The 21608-nt window shown below is 36.5% G+C and overlaps 1 protein-coding gene across 1 annotated transcript in view; it reads left to right on the forward strand.

Moving 5' to 3' along the window:
• The window catches only part of NUBPL (NUBP iron-sulfur cluster assembly factor, mitochondrial), a 200773-nt gene that overhangs the window by 169651 nt on the left and 9514 nt on the right, over positions 1-21608 (forward strand). The window contains exon 9 of the mRNA XM_080808849.1: positions 18724-18844. Within this exon, the coding sequence (XP_080664975.1) occupies positions 18724-18844 (121 nt within the window). The remainder of the gene's footprint in view (positions 1-18723; positions 18845-21608) is intronic.

Raw genomic sequence — 21608 nt, forward strand, 5'->3', positions numbered from 1 at the left:
GGGCGCCTGGGTGGCTCAGTGGGTTAAAGCCTCTGCCTTCGGCTCAGGTCATGATCCCAGGGTCCTGGGATCAAGCCCCACATCAGGCTCTCTGCTCAGCAGGGAGCCTGTTTCCTCCTCTCTCTCTGCCTGCCTCTCTACCTACTTGAGATCTCTGTCTGTCAAATAAATAAATAAAATCTTAAGAAAAAAAAGTGTTTAAGTCCAGTCTTTATATTTGGATAAATGAGTGATAAAACCCCCATTGTATTCTCTGTTGTGAATTTTAGCTTGGAAATTTTTTTTAAAGCAATGGTGACCAAATGCGCACCATATAAAAATGTCTCAAACACATAGTTTGAACAATGTGACATCCTATTATGCCCTCCAAGATAAACCAGGTACAAGTATTACCTACCCAAATAACTAAATAAGAATACTTATATTGGATTTTAAAATATAAGTCAGCAAAAAGTTAGAGAGCTATCTGCCAAAAATTATGAGAGCAAGTGATACATAATCCTTCTTTCTAGCAGAAATTATGTAACAGGGCCAATGGTCTGTTATTGCCACTCCAAGGGTAATAGTAATCCTATCAGCATATCAGTGAATGCTTAATTTCTCATTCTGTAAGATGAGGATAGAGGCATATGTCATTTACTTAAAAGCATTATGAAATTCTTGGGGGGAAAGTTTTTTAAAAAGCAGAAACCAGGGGCGCCTGTGTGGCTCAGTGGGTTGGGGCCTCTGCCTTCGGCTCAGGTCATGGTCTCAGGGTCCTGGGATCGAGCCTCGCATCGGGCTCTCTGTGCAGCGGGGAGCCTGCTTCCTGCTCTCTCTCTGCCTCTCTGCCTACTTGTGATCTCTGTCTGTCAAATAAATAAATAAAATATTTTTTTAAAAAAAGGTAGAAACCAGCACTTTTTATTCTCCACTCTGTAAATTATCATTTTGTACACCAAGAGACTATTTCAACCAGTGTTGTCACTTGATGTGACTATGACTATGGGGCAGGTTTTACATGCACTTTACTAGTTGGGGGTCTAATGACCGTAGTTGGCAAATTCAGCACATGTAACTTTAAATCTTTAGGTTATTTTCACTTATCCTCAGCACCTGATACTTATGGCCCTGTAAGTAGAGAGGCAAACAATCTCATAATTGTTCTAACAGATTTTCCTCTACACTCAAGGATAAAGGGACAAAGGGTGAGACAGAGACTCCTATGGAACATAACAATGGGGAAGGGGGATGGTCACTACATTCATATTAGGCTATTGCTAGGTGGGTGTCACTGAAAGTAAAAGTTAAAGATATCAGCAAGGAAATACAGCGAGGAAATATTTCACATGAAGGATCTTGGGCTGCATAAAACTCATAGACTAGTGCGGTATTAGGGAATGAAAGAGCTGTTTGTAAACAGAAAGTTAATATTGGGGTTTAAGTTTGCAGAATTGGAATGGTTCTGGGTCATGACAAAGCCCAGGGTGTGGTTGGTTGTGGGTATGTGGGGCTGAAATGGAATACAAGTGAAAGTCATTGGAAATGCATGATCCTTCCAAGTTGGCTCTTTAACATTGTCCTGTATCTTAATTATAACCCTCTTTTTATTCACCCCTATGTTTCAATTATTTCTAAATAGCAAAAATTTTAAAAGGAGGTAGAATATCTTAATCATCTCTTAAACCTGCAGAACAAGATAGGTGCTCAGTAATCTTTGCAAGTGAATGAGAGAACTTCCCAGCAATGAGCTCTGTAAACAATTGGACAACCATGGTGCATTGTAAAGGGAATCCTGGCTGGGAGTGGAATGTGGATTTGTTTATTTCTGAGATCTTTCTGGCATTTAAGAGCCTTGGAGTCTAAGTAATGGCAAAGCATTTGAAATTAGAAAGTGTGCCATAAATGTAAGGGAGTAATATTATGCTTCGTTTATACCACTTCATTTTTTCCCTGGTTTTTAGTCTTGCTTTCTGTTTTTTCCCCTTTTGAAGTGCATTAGTTACCATGGAAACAGTGATGTCATTGAAATTCATTGGTATGGACAGTTTAGTAATGTCTACAAGAACATTTTAAAGTTAATTTAAATGGTTTCTTAAAATTCAAGGCTTGGGGTGCCTATGTGGCTCAATTGGTTAAGAATCTGTCTTTAGCACAGGTCATGATCCCTGACAAAGGGCTACCTTCTCAGCAGGGAGTCTGCTTCTCCCTCTGCCCCTCCCCCCACTCGTGTGCTCTCTCTTTCACTCACTCTCTCTCGCAAATAAATACATAAAATCTTGAGAAAAAAAAAAAACACAAACCCTCGAGGCTTGGATAGGTGAAGGAGAAGAGATAACTGTGAAATTCTTTGTTCTGTGCCTGAAATCGTATCAGCTCTGCCAAATCCTGGATTATCTCAGTTTTTGTAGATAGACTGTTTTTTTTAAATAATATTTTTTTTCAATCTTACACATTTTGAACGGTGGGTACTTCTTGCCTTATGTCATTTTTACCCATTTTTATTGCTTCTTCTACAATGGAGGCCCAGGTACCTCAATTTGGAGCTCTTTTACCATTTGAACTTTTAGAGTTACAGGGATTTCACTATCCAGCCCTGACTCCTTGGGCAGTCTCCTTCCCAGCTCCTGAAAAATATATTAAAGTATATTTCCTCTCTTATTCCTTCTGTACATAAGGATCCCTTGGTTAATTTTAATTCAGTAAATAGTTTATTTTACAAATATATGTATTTATTCCTACTGAGAGCCTTCTATAAGCAAAATACTGTGATAAGGTCCCTTATTGATTAGAAAAAAAAGAAGACGAATGAAGCCTTTTTTGCCAAGTACCTTATCATCCTGTAGACTAGCTCTATTATGGTGAAGGGGTTCTGAATTCTGAAGAACACAAGACACTTTCTTCTTTGGGCTATTAAAGTAGGGCTTTCATGGAAAAGTCATGATTTTTTTCATGTCCACGTTATTTTGCATATCCTGGTCCCTTTCCTGATAGGCCATTGTTAGCTTGGCAACTCAGATTCACGTTTCAAATCCCTGCTCAGGCATTACTTTCTCTAGGAAGCTTTTATCAAACTCCCAGAAAAGGTTAATCTTTTCTCTGAACTACTTGAACATATATCTGGTTTGGCTCTTATCCCTCTACGATTCACCTGTCAGTCTCCACAGAAGTGAGTTCCTGGAGGGCAAGAAAACATGCCTTAACTATTCTTAAATGCTCAGTTACCTGGTTTATAGCAGGCATATGATAAATACTTATCATATAGACATTTGACCCGGTATATAAAGCCAGCCACAATCTGCTGTTGTCTTTATCCCCAACTCACAGGCCACTCTGCCTTGCATTCTCTCTGTCAGTGAGACTGATCATTTTCTTCTTGTAGATTCCCACAGTTTCTTTCTTCGTGGCCTCAAGCATGCTGTTTCTCCACATGAGAGCCCTTTATCCTCCTCATTTTTCACTTGGTAGCTCCTTTTTATCCTTTACTACTTAGATTAAATCATTCTTTTTCTGGGAGACTGCCCTGTCCCTGTTAACCAGGTGAACTCGTTCTAGTGTGTGATCTAGTATACTCTATTTCCCTTTTTGTAACTGTTTTCATATTTGTCAGTACTTTCACATTTGTAGTGCCATGCTGTAAGCTCTGAGTTAAGGGACCCCTTACCTCCCTCTGTGCCAAGAACATATAGCTGCTCACTAAATATACACAGAATGAATGAATGGAGTTGGATTTTCATAGTCCTATCAGAGGACTAGAATAGGGACAGAATTTAGTCTAAAAAGAATCAGGAGATCACAAGTTGTGTTCAGGATTGTTCAGTTTGTCTGTAGTTGAAGTTGCATGTTTCGGTGTGGCTCTGCTAGGCCCAGGTTTGGTAGAGCTTCAACCACTGAGCTGAGGATTTGAACTTGCTTCTTGAGAATTTTAGAGGAGTCCATAAATAATGTTGGTTGGGAAGTAGATTAAAATAGAGCTTTAAACATATTTGATTTGGTGGAAATGAATAGAAAGGACAGGAGCCAGGAGAATGAAAGCATTAAGGAAGTATTTGCAGTGGCCAGAGTTACACAGCAGGTTGTGACCCACCAATGAGCCATGAAACCAATACAGTGAGAGATGAAGCCAAAGGTTTTAGAATTCTTATTTTAAGATTATTTATTTATTTATTTGTTTATGACAGAGAGAGAGAGAGAGAGAGAAAGCACAGCAGCAGAGGAAGAGGGAGAAGCGGACTCTCTTCTGAGGAGGGAGCCTGATGTGGGATTTGATCCCAGGACCCCGAGATCACAGCCTGAGTTGAAGGCAGATGTTTAACTGACTGAGCCACCCAGGTACCCCAAAACCAAAGGTTTTAAACAATATTAGGGTAGATTGCTCTTAGGAAGACAAAGTGTTATTTCATAAAGATTTGGTCTCAGTTGTATGTATATATAACTATGCATTTATATTGGATCAAGATTTAAAATACTTCTGTTATGGTAGGACAGATTTTTTTTTAATTAAAATTTTTTTTATTAACATATAATGTATGATTAGCTCCAGGGGTACAGGTCTGTGGATCGCCAGGTTTACACACTTCACAGCACTCACCATAGCACATACACTCCCCAATGTTCATAACCCAACCACCCTCTCCCTCCCCCCCTCCCCCCAGCAACCCTCAGTTTGTTCTGTGAGATTAAGAATCTCTTATAATTTGTCTCCCTCCCAGTCCCATCTTATTTCATTTTTTCCTTCCCAATCCCTCAAACCACCCCATGTTGCCTCTCAAATTCTTCATATCAGGGAGATCATATGATAATTGTCTTTCTCTGATTGACTTATTTTGCTCAGCATAATACCCTCTAGTTCCATCCATATCATGGCAAATGGCAAGATTTCATTTCTTTTGATGGCTGCATAGTATTCCATTGTACATATATACCACATCTTCTTTATCCATTCATCTGTTGATGGACATCTAGGTTCTTTCCATAGGTTGACTATTGTGGACATTGCTGCTATGAACATTTGGGTGCATGTGCCCCTTCAGATCACTATGTTTGTATCTTTAGGGTAAATACCCAGTAGTGCAATTGCTGGGTCATAAGGTAGCTCTATTTTCAACTTTTTGAGGAACTTCCATGCTGTTTTCCAGAGTGGTTGCACCAGCTTGCATTCCCACCAACAGTGTAGGAGGGTTCCCCTTTCTCCGCATCCTCGCCAGCATCTGTCATTTCCTGACTTGTTAATTTTAGCCATTCTGACTGGTGTGAGGTGGTCTCTCATTGTTGTTTTGATTTGTATTTCCCTGATGCCGAGTGATGTGGATCACTTTGTCATGTGTCTGTTGGCCATCTGAATGTCTTCTTTGCAGAAATGTCTGTTCATGTCCTCTGCCCATTTCTTGATTGGATTATTTGTTCTTTGGGTGTTGAGCTTGATAAGTTCTTGATAAATCTTGGTAGATTTTGGATACTAGTCCTTTATCTGATATGTCATTTTCAAATATCTTCTCCCATTCTGTCAGTTGTGTTTTGGTTTTGTTGACTATTTACTTTGCTGTGCAGAAGCTTTTGATTTTGATGAAGTCCTAATAGTTCATTTTCGCCCTTGCTTCCCTTGCCTTTGGCAATGTTTCAAGGAAGAAGTTGTCGCGGCTAAGGTCGAAGAGGTTGCTGCCTGTGTTCTTCTCAAGGATTTTGATGGATTCCTTTCTCACATTGAGGTCCTTCATCCATTTTGAGTCTATTTTTGTTGTGGTTGTAAGGAAATGGTCCAATTTCATTTTTCAGCATGTGGCTGTCCAATTTTCCCAACACCATTTGTTGAAGAGACTGTCTTTTTTTCCATTGGACATTCTTTCCTGCTTTATCGAAGATTAATTAACCATAAAGTTGAGGGTCTATTTCTGGGCTCTCTATTCTGTTCCATTGATCTATGTGTCTATTTTTGTGCCAGTACCATACTGTCTTGAGGATGACAGCTTTGTAATAGAGCTTGAGGTCTGGAATTGTGATGCCACCAGTGTTGGCTTTCTTTTTCAACATTCCTCTGGCTATTCGAGGTCTTTTCTGGTTCTGTATAAATTTTAGGATTATTTGTTCCATTTCTTTGAAAAAAAAATTGGATGGTATTTTGATAGGGATTGCATTAAATGTGTAGATTGCTTTAGGTAGCATAAACATTTTCACAATATTTGTTCTTCCAATCCATGAGCATGAAACATTTTTCCATTTCTTTGTGTCTTCCTCAATTTCTTTATGAGTCCTTTATAGTTTTCTGAGTACAGTTTCTTTGCCTCTTTGGTTAGGTTTATTCCTAGGTACCTTATGGTTTTGGGTGCAATTGTAAATGGGATTGACTCCTTAATTGCTCTTTCTTCTGTCTTGTTATTGGTGTATAGAAATGCAACTGATTTCTGTGCATTGATTTTATATCCTGACACTCTACTGAATTCCTATACAAGTTCTAGCAGATTTAGAGTGGAATCTTTTGGGTTTTCCACATAAAGTATCATATCATCTGCAAAAGAGTGATAGTTTGACTTCTTTGCTGATTTGGATGCCTTTAATTTTTTTTTGTTGTCTGATTGCTGAGGCTTGGACTTCTAGTACTATGTTGAATAGCAATGGTGATAATGGACATCCCTGCTGTGTTCCTGACCTTAGCGGAAAAGCTCTCAATTTTTCTCCATTGAGAATGATATTTGCTGTGGGTTTTTCATAGATGGCTTTGATGATATTAAGGTATGTACCCTACACTTTGAAGAATTTTGATCAAGAAAGGATGCTGTACTTTGTCAAATACTTTTTCAGCATTTATTGAGAGTGTCATATGATTCTTATTCTTTCTTTTATTAATGTATTGTATCACATTGGTTGATTTGTGGATGTTTTGGGAGATTTTTGATGACTGCTTCAATCTCCTTGCTGGTTATGGGTCTGTTCGGATTTTCTATTTCTTCCTGGTTCAGTTTTGGTAGTTTATGTGTCTCTAGGAAAGCATCCATTTCTTCCAGATAGTCAAATTTGCTGGCGTATAGTTGCTCATAATATGTTCTTATAATTGTTTGTATTTCTTTGGTGTTGGTTGTGATCTCTCCTCTCTCATTCATGATTTTATTTATTTGCGTCCTTCCTATTATCTTTGTGGTGAGTCTGGCCATGGGGTTATCAGTCTTATTAATTCTTTCAAAGAACCAGCTCCTAGTTTCGTTGATGTGTTTTATTGTTTTTTTGGTTTCTATTTCATTTTTTTCTGCTCTGATCTTTATTATTTTTCGTCTCCTGCTGGGTTTAGGCTTTCTTTGCTGTTCTTTCTCCAGCTTCTTTAGGTGTAGGTTTAGGTTGTGTACTTGAGACCTTTCTTGTCTCTTGAGAAAGGCTTGTATCTCTGTATACTTTCCTCTCAGGACTGCCTTTGCTGTGTCCCACAGATTTTGAACAGTTGTGCTTTCATCATCATTTGTTTCCATGAATTTTTTCAATTCTTCTTTAATTTCCTGGTTGACCCATTCATTCTTTAGTAGGATGCTCTTTAGCCTCCATGTATTTGTGGTCTTCCCAAATTTCCTCTTGTGATTGAGTTCTAGCTTCAGAGCATTGTGGTCTGAAAGTATGCAGGGAATGATCCCAATCTTTTGGTACCAGTTGAGACCTGATTTGTGACACAGGATGTGATCTATTCTGGAGAATATTCCATGTGCACTAGAGAAGAATGTGTATTCTCTTGCTTTGGGATGGAATGTTCTGAATGTATCTGTGATGTCCATCTGGTCCAGTGTGTTATTTAAAGCCTTTATTTCCTTGTTGATCTTTTGCTTGGATTATCTATCCATTTCAGTGAGGGGGATGTTAAAGTCCCTACTATTATTGTATTATTTTTGATGTGTTTCTTTGATTTTGTTATTAATTGGTTTATATAGTTGACTGCTCCCATGTTAGGGGCATAGATATTTAAAACTGTTAGATCTTCTTGTTGGACACACCCTTTGAGTATGATATAGTGTCCTATCTCATCTCTTATTATCATCTTTGGCTTAAAATCTAATTTATCTGATATAAGGATTGCCACCCCAGCTTTCTTTTAATGTCCATTAGCATAGTAAATTGTTTTCCACCTCCTCTCTTTAAATCTGGAGGTGTCTTTGGGTCTAAAATGAGTTTCTTGTAGGCAGCATATTGATCGGTTTTGTTTTTTTACCCATTCTGATACCCTCTGTCTTTTGATTGGGGCATTTAGTCTAAACATTTACATTCAGGGTAACTATTGAGAGAGATGAATTTAGTGCCATTGTATTGCCTGTAAGGTGACTGTTACTGCATATTGTCTCTGTTCCTTTCTGGTCTACTACTTTTAGGCTCTCTCTTTGCTTAGAGGACCCCTTTCAATATTTCCTGTAGAGCTGGTTTGGTGTTTGCAACTTCTTTTAGTTTTTGTTTGTCCTGGAAGCTCTTTATCTCTCCTCCTATTTTCAGTGATAGCCTAGCTGGATATAGTATTCTTGGCTGCATATTTTTCTCATTTAGTGCTCTGAATATATCATGCCAGTTCTTTCTGGCCTGCCAGGTCTCTGTGGATAAGTCTGCTGCCAATTACCATTGTATGTTACAGGCTTTTTGTCCCAAGCTGCTTTCAGGATTTTCTCTTTGTCACTGAGACTTGTAAGTTTTACTATTTGATGATGGGGTATGGACCTATTCTTACTGATTTTGAGGGGGGTTCTCTGCACCTCCTGGATTTTGATGCTTGTTCCCTTTGCCATATTAGGGAAATTCTCTACAATAATTTACTCCAATATACCTTCTGCCCTCCTCTCTCTTTCTTCTTCTTCTGGAATCCCAATTATTCTAATATTGTTTCGTCTTATATCACTTATCTCTTGAATTCTTCCCTCGTGGTCCAATAGTTGTTTGTCTCTCTTTTGCTCAGCTTCTTTATGCTCCATAATTTTGTCTTCTATATCACTAATTCTCTCTTCTGCCTCGTTTATCCTAGCAGTAAGAGCCTCCATTTTTTGTTACACCTCATTAATAGCTTTTTTGATTTCAGCTTGGTTAGATTTTAGTTCTTTTATTTCTCCAGAAAGGGCTTTTATTTCTCCAGGCAGTTTCTCTAACATCTTCCATGCCTTTTTCGAGCCCAGCTAGCACCTTGAGAATTGTCATTCTGAACTCTAAATCTGACATATTACCAATGTCCTTATTGATTAGGTCCCTAGCCTTCAGTACTGCCTCTTACTCTTTTTTTTTTGTGGTGAGTTTTTCCGCCTTGTCATTTTATCTAGATAAGTATATATGAACAAGAGAATAAAATACTAAAAGAGTGGCAAAGACCCCAGAAAAATGTGCGTTAACCAAATCAGAAGCAATCCCAGATGTTGGGGAGAAGAAAGCGGGTAAAAAGTTCAAAAAAAAATTAAATTAAATAAAAATTTAAAATATATATATTTATATAATAGACCGGTGAATAGAATAGAACCACCCACTTGATTTGGGGTATATTTTGGTCTCTTAGAAGAAACTACCTCCCAAAATTTTAAATAAAGAAAAACATATATATACAAAAATAAGTGTAAACACGATGAAGGATGGAATATGACTGTAGAGATGAAAATTTTTATTTTTTTTAAAGAATAAAAAATTTTTTAATAAATAAAAATAAAATTTTTTATAAGATTTTTATTTATTTACATGACAGAGAGAGATCACAAGCAGGCAGAGAGGCAGGCAGAGAGAGAGGAAGGGAAGCAGGCTCCCTGCTGAGCAGAGAGCCCGATGTGGGGCTTGATCCCAGGGCCCGAGATCACAACCTGAGCCGAAGGCAAAGGCTTTAACCCACTGAGCCACCCAGGCGCCCCTATAAAGATGAAAAAAATTTTTTTAAATTCTAAAAAAGGAGTTGATAAGTTGGTTGGGAAAAGAAAGACAAAGAAAGTGGAGAGAATTTGCTCAAGCTGGAGACTAGAACAAAGACCTGTGCTAGATTTTGGGTATATTTTGATCTATTAGAAGTTGTATTCCCAAATTTTTCAGAATGAAACACCCTATATGTATACAAAAAATAAAGTTAGATACAATGAAGGATAAAATATGACTATAATAATGAAGGTTCAAGAAGATTTTTTAATGAAGGGTATTGTTAAGATAAGCTAGTTAAAAAACATTAAAATAGGAAGAGTAAAAGTTAAAAAAATTAGAATATGAAAAATAAATTTTTTAATTTAATTAACTTTGCAAGACTAAAGAATCATGGGGAGAAAGCCATGAATTCCATGCTTTGCTTTCCCCTCCTCTGGAATTCTGCTATTCTCCTTGATTGGTGAACTTGGTCTTGGCTGGATGTTCTTACTGATCTTCTGGGGGAGGGGCCTGTTGCAGTGATTCTCAAATGCCTTTGCCTGAGGCAGAATTGCACCGTCCTTGCCAGGGGCCAGTCTAAGTCATCTGCTGGCCAGATCCTTTGTTCCCTGAACGCTTTTCATAGAGCTCTTTCAGAAAGTGGTCAATTTTCTGTTTCTAGAATTGCTACTCTTCTTCTCTTCGATCTCCAAGAGGCCCCGCCAGATACACACTCCCACAAGCATGCTGTGGTGCTCCCTGGACTCTGCTATGGATGTGGCCTCTTTAAAGCTTAGAGAAGGATGATTTATATGCTTTCAAACAGATCGATGGCCTATTCACCTCAGTCTCATATTTGATCAATACAGGGATGCCTGCCCACTCTTGGTTCTGCTCAGGTTCTGATCTCAAAGGTCCTGAGACTGAGCTCCCTCCGCACTTAGCAGGGAGGCTGCTTGGGCCCCTCTCCCTCTGCCTACAGTTTTAATAATTTGGAAAAACACTGATGTAGGCGATAGGGAGGAAGAGTCTGATCTAGAATAACAGCATTGAAGATGGAAAGGGGAATAAATGTAGTTGGCATTTTGAAGGAAGAATTGACAGCTTGGCAATTGATTACATAGGGTGGGGTGGTTAGAAAAAAAAAATGGCAGAAATCTAAGAGATTTTGAGAGTTAGGCTGCCATTAATAAATTTACCAGGAGTTAGTTTTTGCTCAGGATGATGGTGAGGTAGAAATAAGAGGCTAGATTTTCAGTCACAAATCCCTGCCCTTATTCTCTATGAGGGTTGTGATTTAAAACTGTTTGGCAAGGAAGAGACTAGTAGAGAAAATGATTTGGTGTTGGCCTTTTTAGTACTATTCAGATCACATGATGTATGTGACCATCCCTTCTCCTCACAAAAACAGATTTATTAATCTGTATATTTGTAGCCTCTTTTACACAGATTGATTTTTTTTCTTAGCACTGAGAGAGCTATATTCTTTAATATATGTATAACCTCTTTTTTAGTTGCAAACTAAATTGCTTTAGAATTTTATAATTATTTTTTAAGCAATAGGGTGCTACTTATAGAGACATTTTTACATAGTGGTAAAGAGAATGAGCTCAGGAGTCTGAATGCTATAGTTCAAATCCTAGCTCTCTCACTTTGTAGCTGTAGGACCTACTCAAGTTATTTAATTCATAATGTGGGAATTATAGTACTGTTTCCCTCAGAAGTTTGAGGGGAGAAATAAATGAGATAATGCCCACAAAGGACTTAGCACAGTGTTTGGCACAGGCTGACCAACCAATAATGTCAATGTAACTAATGTTGTTTACTATAATTACTTTTAGAATGTTATCATGAAACAGATAAATTTGTAATTCATAGATATTTATGTATTTGGCCTACATATTTTGACTAGTCCCTTTTTTGCTAATAAGAATTTTAATAAGAAATTGTTAAAAATTTAGATGAATAGTGTCTTTGAGATTTCCTTATTCCTTGAGTACTTCACTTGAGCCTAAACCATTCTCTTCATACAGATTAAATCGCTAACGTTATATAGAGTCTAAAATTATTTAAAATTTGCATTATTTAAAAAAATTTTTAAATAAAATTTGCATTATTTAATACAGTTCATTACTGTCACAAATAAACCTCAAAATATATAATGATGCAAATACAATAGCAGTTTATTTCTTGCTCATGGAACAGTACTCAGAGATGAATAGGTGATCAGAGTATTCTTCTTCCAGGAAGTTCTTTAGGCCACTGTAGCCTCTGCCATGTTCAAATGTGAGTTCTAAGCCCACCTTTGGGGCTATCCTCATTTGAGCCAGCCAGAAGGGAAAGATAGCACAGAGGCATGCTTATGGAAATTTTTATGGACCAGACATACATACGTGTGTGTACACGTTTCACTAAAACTCAGTCATGTGGTCACTTGTCACATTTCTCAGGGAGCCCAAGAAATGTAGGTTAGATCTGTGCCAAGGAAGATGAGACCATGGACTTAGGTCGACAGCTACCTGTCTGCTACAGTTGACCTGGAAACAAAGTATAGATTTTAATAGATAGATAGATTTTTAGTATAAATTTGCTTACCATTGGGTTCTGATTGTTTAGGTGGTCAAGTGAGACAGGAAATGGGTGGATTGAAAAATGGGGAGGAGTTAAGGGGCCCTAGGTTTAGGTGATAGTCAAGAGAGGTATAATGAATGTGTTTTAGGCAAGGGGAGTTCCATGGCCAGGAGAAGGAAGTGAAGTCTAAAGCCTCCTAGGTTGCAGCGGTTAGTATGAAGAGGGTTCAAATTAGTCCTTCCTTTATAACTGTGCTCTTAATTACTGTGCCAAATTGCTCTACTAAACTGTATTGACTCATCATTGTTTCAGGCCACCTAGTTCTAAGGACAAAATACTGGAGTCCATTTACTTGTCTTTCTTGGTGACTTCCACATACAAACCAGTGACCCAGCTGGTTTGAATTTTGGCTGTGTTATTTATTAACTGTGATCTAGAGCAAATAATATACATTCAATGTTTTGTGATCCATTTCATTGGTCCTTTTGGCAATTCAATGAGATTATACATATGTATATCAAATTATATCAAAATATATCAAAATAATACCATATATATGGTATTATAAGGGTGGCTCTGAATGTTATTGTTGTAGTGTTAGATTTTAGGGGTCATTATTATAGAGATCATCATTTGTTGTAAACCCTCATTTTGGGATTCAGGGCATAAAGAAGTTGAATTGTACCTCATGGACCCACAACTATTTAATTGGTTCCTGAAAGGAACATGAATGCAGGTTTCCCCATTCATTGTTCTTTCCATGCCAGACTACTTCTTCTGAAAAAGAAAACAAGCCACCCATCTCATTTTTAAAAATTAAAATATTTGGGAGCACCTGGGTGACCAAGTCAGTTAAGCATCCAACCTTGATTTCAGCTTAGGTCGTGATCTCAGGGTCACGGACTGGAGCCCCGCTGCAGACTCCCAAGTGCAGAGTCTGCTTGGGACTTCTCTCTCCCTCTCTCTCTGTCCCTCTCCACTATGCTCACTCAAACTCTCTCTCTCTAAAGTAAATGAAAATAAGTCTTTAGAAAAATTATAATATTTGTACACTTGTTTCAGGAAATATACTGAAAACTGGTTCAGTGCTAATGGGGAACTGAATAGCACTTAAGAATCTAATCTATTTCAGTTATTATTATTCATTCTCTATTTAACAGTCAATTTCTCCTCATTTTTTCTTAAATCATAGTTTTTAATCCTTGTGACAATTTCCAACCAGCAGGAATTTAACCTAATTGTAACCTTGAGAAATTGGATTAAATAGTAGCCTGAAAATCTTACTTGTTACTTACCTGAATCTGAATTTAAAATACCAAGAAGAAATTAAAATTGGGGCCTTTTGAGCTGCTTAATTCAGTTGGACACAAAAATCCAATATTTCAGAGCAACATTGATATTTCAAGAGAGTCAATTTTTTAAAAGCTAATAAAAGAAGTACCCTTCTGAGGCAACAATGGATTGGAATAACATAAAAATAACACATAAAAGGTTTGTGGTGGCTGATGTTAAGCAGGCATGTAGCATTTACTTTCAGTATACAACTAGCAGAAGAAAAAGAGATAAGGATCTTATACATTTTTTTCCTCTGAAATTTTTTTCTATTTGAGTCTAGTTGACACAAAAAAAGGATCTTATATTTTGATGAGACATTAAAAAAAAAGATTGAGCGTGCTTACAGCTGCATCTCAATGGTATTATGTAAATTAAGCTCTGGCAAAGCATCTGCTTTCTAATGTTTCTACTACCAAAGATATATGTAATAGCTCTATGATAAACAGCTTAAGAACACATAAAGTATTCACACAGTATAAGGCTTCTGGCCAGGAGGACAGTAGAGGATGGTATGGACATGAACACTTTCCTGTTTAAAAGAATTTTTTTTTTGAGTAAAATTGTCATATGGATATTCTAATGTTCTTTCTTATTTTATTAACTGCTCCTGTTCAAAACTCATTGATTATAGAACTCTATTCTTAAAAACTAGCGTAGTGTTTTCTAATCTTTTTAATACTTGAGGTTCTTTTCTAAATTTTCTTCCAGCTAACCCTGTGGTTTCAAAAAGTTGTCTGCCACATACTCGGCATATTTTAATAAGTAATTTGTTCTCTTTTTCTAATTAATCAGATAAATATGTGTGTGTTATCACACTCAGTTGATGTAATTCCAACTAAAAGCAAAGAAACTTGACAGTTTATCTTTCCTATATAGTCTTGAAGGTAAATGTTTCATGTTTCTTCAATTTTTAAAAGTACTCATAAATCACTGATCCTCATAAATGTTTTTGTTCATCTTTTAGGACCTTGAAACAACATAAAATTAAGGGGAACTACCAAAATCAGTTCTATGGTCACTCTTTAGTTGTCTGCAACAGTGCTATCCAATAGAAATGTAATGCAAGTCACAAATGTGATGTAAAAATTTTTAGTACTCGTGTTTTAAAATGTAGGGAAAAACCCAGATGACCTTAATTTTAATAATATACTTAACTCAGTGTAATCAATATCAAAGTTGAGAACCAATCAACAAAGGAATTCTATTGAAAAACTAGGAATTCTTATAATTCAATAAGAAGACCTATATAATCAATGGAAAAAATAGACAAGAGAACTGAACACTTTACAGAGGAGAATATACAAATGATCAATAAACATGTAAAAATATGCTCAGCTTCTTTAATAATTATGGAAATGCAAATTAAAACCTCAGTGCAGAGGATGGACCCAATGTCAGGAAGAAAGAGGACCAACTGGAATACACCTGCAGTCCTGCAAATTTCTTTCCCCACCTCTAACCAAAGGAAACTATAGAGTGTAATGCCTATGGCTTCACTTCCACCTCCTAAAATTTGTGTCGTTTTACTTTTAGAGAACTTTAACGAGGAGCTATAAAGGAAGAAAGATTCTAGGAAATATAGTTCCCAGTATAAACAGATTAATGATTTGAACAGTCCAGCACAATGAGATACCACTACACGCTCACCATACTTGAGAAAACAAAATCGATGTGATTTGCAACAATGTGGATGGAACTAGAGGGTATTATGCTAAACAAAATAAGTCAGTCAGAGAAAGACAGTTATCATATGATCTCACTCATGTGGAATTTAAGAAACAAAACAGAGGATCATAGGGGAAGAGAGTTAAAAATAAAATGACAAAATCAGGGGGAGACAAACCGTAAGAGACTCTTAACTGTAGGAAACAAGCTAAGATTTGCTGGAGGGGAGAAGGGGGGGGGTTGGGGTAGCTGGGTGATATTAAGGAGGGCACTTGAAGTAATGAGCACTGAGTGTTACAACTGATGAGTCACTAAATTCTGCCTCTGAAAATAATAATACAGTATATGTTAATTAATTGAATTTAAATAAATTTTCCAGTTTTCCAAAATGATTATACCAGTTTAAAATGGTTGTACCAGTTTGCATTCAGCTGAAACTATGAATTTTACTTGCTCTGTGTCCTCACCATGATTTGGTATTTGATGTTGTTGTTGTCTTATAGACATTCAACTGTTCTAATCAGGTCTTAAGAATGAATGTGTGGTATCTCATTGTGGTTTTAATTTGCATTTCTCTGATGATTAGTGAAGTTGAAAACTTTTTTTTCAAGTTTATTGGTCTTTAAGGAGTGCCTGTTAAGTCTTGCCCATTTTTAAAAAATTTCTGATGTTCTTTTATTGGCTTGTAGAGTTCTTTATATATTCCAGATAAAAGCCCTTTGTCATGGATGTGTATTATAAATCCCATCTCCTGCTTTATAGCTTGTCTTTTCACTGTCTAAATTGTGTCTTCCAATTAAGTTACTAATTTTAATGTAGTCAGTTTAACAAAATAATTTTTTATTTATGTTTAGTGCTTTTTGTCCTGCTAGAAAAATTTCACACTGCTCGCACCATAACTCAGCCATGCTGGTCTTTCAGTTCCTTGAAGGAGACTTGTCCCCCTACTTCTTCCTTGAGAGTTTTCCCTCCTTTTCTCCTAATTTTTACCTGCTTTTTCTTTAACTTTTAGGTCACATATTTCCTCAAGGAACTCCTCTGTGACTCTTAGGATAGATACGGTTCTCTCTGTTCTACGCTCTCATAATCCTCTGTTCTTTGCTTCCAGAGAAGCTCTTCCATCTTCAAAGTAGATTTTTGAACTATTAATTGTTCAGTCTACTTCTCTAATTAGCGTGCAAGCTCCAGGAGGGCAAGGATCAAGTCTGTTTTGCTTACCTCTGTATGCTACTCCTTTTGTTTAGCTCAGTTACTGGCATGTAATAGGAGCTTATTAAATATTGAGTTTGCTTACGGTTTTATGTTTGTGACATTTTGTAGTCTATATAGAGAACAAGACTAAGCCATTTATGTAGGCCATGGAGAACAATAATAAGATATTGATAATAAGTTAATCATGTAAGTTGAAAATACACTCTTGCCCCATACCCTCCTATGTCTTGGGGAGTCCAAGAGATTGTGGAGTAGAGATGCTTTTCCTATTCTCTCTGGATTAGAATATACCCTCACTTACATTTTCACAATATTTAAGTGTTTTCCCTTTTCCCATTTCTTGAGTGATATTTTTATGTTTAAGTTGAAAGCTCTACAGTGAGGGGAATATATCACGTTTAACATAAATGGCAGTAAAACTGCCCAAGCAATGGGTGTATGATATAGACATACTGAATAAACAAATAAGGTGTGTGATCCTTAGCTATGTTTTCTGCTGGCTTTTTGGAGATGGTATTGAATTACCAAAGTACAATATGATTTATTTTTTATAATACTTTGCATCAGCAAAAGATATATTAGATGCTTGGAAAATGCTTAGCTACAAATTTATGTCCCTCACAATTTGTCTTCATTTGCATATGTTCTGGGAAACTTTAGTCTGTTCAGTTTCTCTTTTCAGAAAGAATAAGAAATTTTCTTGTCTGTATGGGACATTGTGGATTGTCAGTGCTATTCTTCATTTAAAATGCAAATGTTCTAATAGAGATATCTCCTATAGTGATGATCTTTTTGGTGGAGTTGATAGGATGATAGAGACATGTTATCTCTAAGCCTTGGATAATTGTGTTCCTTATTTTTATTCTAGAAGAGACTCACTGCTTTTCATTAATAAGAAAATGGGATTAAAAGAAACATGAATAAGGATTATATTGGCAGAGCCTATTTATTCAGCACATGTTTATAAAGTATCTATTTTTTCCAGAAGCTAAGGAAACTCAGAGATGGACACTTTCTATAAGACTTCAAATTTTTGTTTCAAATGATACCATTCTGATAAGAGTTGAGTTTTAGTGTTTTGCTAGCTGTGTTCTTTTTCTCAGCAATGGAATGAGGATGACAAAATACCCATCTCATAAAGTTTTTGATAGGAGTAAATAAGATAGTTCATCTAAAACACTTACCCCGGTGCCTGGTATATAATAAGCACTCAGTATTTGTTAGCTGTCATTTATCATGAGACTTCATTCACAATAGCCTCTTTTCCATTTTTTTTTCCCTGCGTCTTTCTGCTTATTTTTTCTGTATTGCTATCAGAGCTAAATTTCTAAAATACAGATCTGATTGTGTAATATTACCTCTTAGGACCATCTTTTCAACTTGAAAAACCTTTTGTGGGACCATCTTTTCAACTTTAAAAATCTTTTGTGGTTTTCTGTTGTCACAAGAAGAAAATCATGAATAGCATTTAGCACCTTGCCATTGGAATCTGACCTCCCTTATCAAACCAGCTTCTGCCTTTGCCCCCCAAGAGTGTGCAGCCCAAATAAGCCATGTGCAGTTATATTTCACTATCTTGACTTGTGTTCCACTTTCTGCCTAGAATTCCTGCCTCAACCCTTCTCACCCTCAACCCAATGAAACAATTCTGGGTAATATGGGCAGCTCAGAGATATCTCTTATTCTTCCCAGACAGAATTTTTCTTATCCCTGTCATTTCATTATCTTTAGCATTTATCACATTACTAAAGTTAATTACATGTGTCGTGCTCTCCCACTGGTTTAGGAGTTCCCTTTAAAGCAGAGACCGTAACTTATTCATGACTGTATCACTAGAACCCAGTGGGCACTCAGTAAAAACTTGTTGAAATAATGGATTAAAGGAGAAGTGAGATGGGGCAAATCGGAGGGGGAGACAAACCATGAGAGACTGTGGACTCTGAGAAACAAACTGAGGGTTTTAGAGAGGAGGGGGTGGGGAGTTGGGTGAGCCTGGTGGTGGGTATTAAGGAGGGCACATATTGCATGGAGCACTGGGTGTGGTGCATAAACAATGAACTTTGGAACACTGAAAAGAAATAAAATGGAAAAAATTTTGGTTTAATTTTGTTTTAATTTCAGTGGTTTTTGTTATTCTAGATCCTGGGGCTTGTCCAAAATATGAGTGTTTTCCAGTGTCCAAAATGTAAACATAGAACTCATATTTTTGGTGCTGATGGTGCAAGAAGACTTGCACGGACTCTTGATCTTGATGTTCTAGGTAAGACCACAGGATATTCTTTTGCAAAGGAAATGGCAGAAAGGAAGGTGGGGATAAAGCATGGTGATGAAGAATGTCTCTGAAAATGATGAATTGTCTTCAGTTTTGTGCTTTAAATTAAGATAGTATTGGGAGTTGTATGTATTAACCTTCCTTTGCTTTTTATAATACTTCATTAGTAGAAGGCTTTTTGAAGAGGAGGTTTGTTCTGCCAATTATAACTTTTGCTGTAGGAAAAAACTGCCTGTATCTTGAATTTGAGAAGAGTTTCATGGTTTGAGTACTGTAATTTGAAGTCCTTATTTTAAATAATGGTCATCGGTTGTTTGCTAAGGGGACACATCTTTCAGTATAAAGAGGTATATGAAAACACGTGGTTAATGTGTTGTAGCAACCTTTCTAAGTGTCGGTTCTTGGTGTATATGAAAAAATGCCTTTCTGATAAGTTCTGAACTTATCATTTATTTTGTTCTATAAAGATAATGTCTTCTGTTTTCTGTAATCTCTTTATATGTTTTTGGTCCAAGAGATATGGCACCTGAAATACACATTATATGTACTGTTCACGTTGCTGAATTGAAGGATTAGTTAGTGTTGTGAGAAGTAAAATCAGGTGTTAAGTGAGCAAAACACAGATTTTAGGTAAAACATAATTCTTAAAAAATCCACAGGCAACTTAATGGACGTTTTAGGAAATGTGTTGGTATTTTCTTTTTGAATGAGTTTCTGTTCTCTGCAAAGGCAGATGTTAGATGCTGAATAAGAGAGGAAGAGAGTGAATTATTAGTTTTAGGTAGTTAACAATTAAGATCCCTTAGAGATCAAGGAATTTCAAAACATTCTTTATTATAATTAAATTTCTAAAAGTTGATGTTAACTGTGTTATTGTTATTATGCATTTGCACTGTAGCAGCCACCACAGTACCAGGTGAATACTAACGATATATTTTGATACATTGCTATAATTATAGCCACTAATTATATTCTGCAACTGTTTTTTATTTAACTAACCTAGAAAGTTCAATTTCCCAAATCTGCATAATAACAACAGATTGACATTCACTTATATAATAAAGTAAATGTGTAATTATAATGGCATTATTGAATTTTACTGACAATATTATAATTCCCTGATTTATAAATGGTGTTATGATATCATCAATCATTTATTTTGAATTTGAAATATATCTCATAGAGAAACAATCTCACATATGGAAATTACATTTTAATCAACAGCTCACAAATGTTTAGTTACCCTAAAAATGTGTCAGAAACACTGATTACTGATCACAAAAAACAGATAGTGCTTATAGATTGTTGTATCTAATAGTGTTCTGGGAAAAATAATTCAGAGTTCCAATTCAGGGCACATGTCCTCCTTTTAATGCAGTCATGGGGCCCAGTGAAACCTCCCATGGTCTGGAGCAGGGGCTCCAATAACAAAGAGGCTGGAGGCAGGAAGGAGGAACTGAAGTCAGGGTAAGATCTCTTCCAGTTATGGCCTTCTGGCTGGTTGAATTCCCCAGGAACCCTTATATGTCCTTTACTGACTCCCTGGCTGCCTCTTAATTTACTTTCATCCAGTGGGCTATATTTAAAAAATTATTTGGTAAAATGGCTGTCAGAACTTTCTTGGTATTACCTACAAGGACAAGATTATGCATAGTCATTATGTCTCTGAAATATGCCCTCGCTTCCTTCAGACCTAGTCCCTCAAAGATAATTTCAAGGCCAGGCTGCACTTTACCCACTCTACTTATCTTTATTCCTTTTTATCCCTCTCTATTAAACAGCTGTTAGCCCATTACCAGTCTCACTATGGTGTGCCACCTGTTTTCTAAAAAGGTTTTCCTCTTTCTTCATCAATTCTTCTTTGCTTATAGATAGGATTATGAGTCTCTAGAAGGCAGAAACTATACTAAGAGGTGACTATATATAAAGAAAACAGTTTTGCTTTTTTTCCTTCCATTATTGTGGTAGAACTGAAACCATTCAGGATTCCTTACTATGATGGCATAAATCAAGGAAAAAGCTTTATGGGTTTCTAAGAATTTTCTTTAACATATTTTCCCATATCCCTGTGACAGTTTCTTGCACTCTTAAGTTGATATATAGAATAGACATCAAAGTTACTGAAAAGCTAATCTTTAAGTGACTACAGAAATATTCAGGTATTTTGTCATTGGCTATTGAACATTTAGGAAAGATTTAAAGAGTTGATTAAGACAAGAGAATTTGCTGACAAGAGAAGAATGAATTATGTTACTCTATGTACTTTATAATATAACTTGTAATAGATTTATAATTTTGTAGCATATACTTCTGCTTTATTTACCTAGCCTGGCGTGGTGCTGCTGACTTATTTATATAAACACACATGTATGTTTCAGTAAAGCTTGCATGGATTTAGAGTGGTTCTAGGAATGCTCAGTAGCATGACAAGTCAACTTTTCTACTTATGACTCCATTTACTGCATTTGAAAGGCTTTTTGAAAGGTGGTAGAGTCAATTGTATGATGGATCAGAGCATTTTCCCCCTAAATTCTACCACCTGATAGTAACACAGGAAAGACACACTGCCTTTTCAATCTCAAGTGTGTATAATGGAGGTTCTTAACTACTTCTGAGATCTCATCTGGTTCACAAGTTATATGTAATGCTATATAGATTGATACATGATAAAAGAAAAATAGTTCCATCGGATAAAGAGAAAGGTAGTAGAGATAACAGGTCTGCCTTACTTTTCAGCAGTTCTCTTAGCTCA

Source organism: Martes martes (assembly GCF_963455335.1).
Source record: "Martes martes genome assembly, chromosome: 7".
Lineage (NCBI taxonomy): Eukaryota > Metazoa > Chordata > Mammalia > Carnivora > Mustelidae > Martes > Martes martes.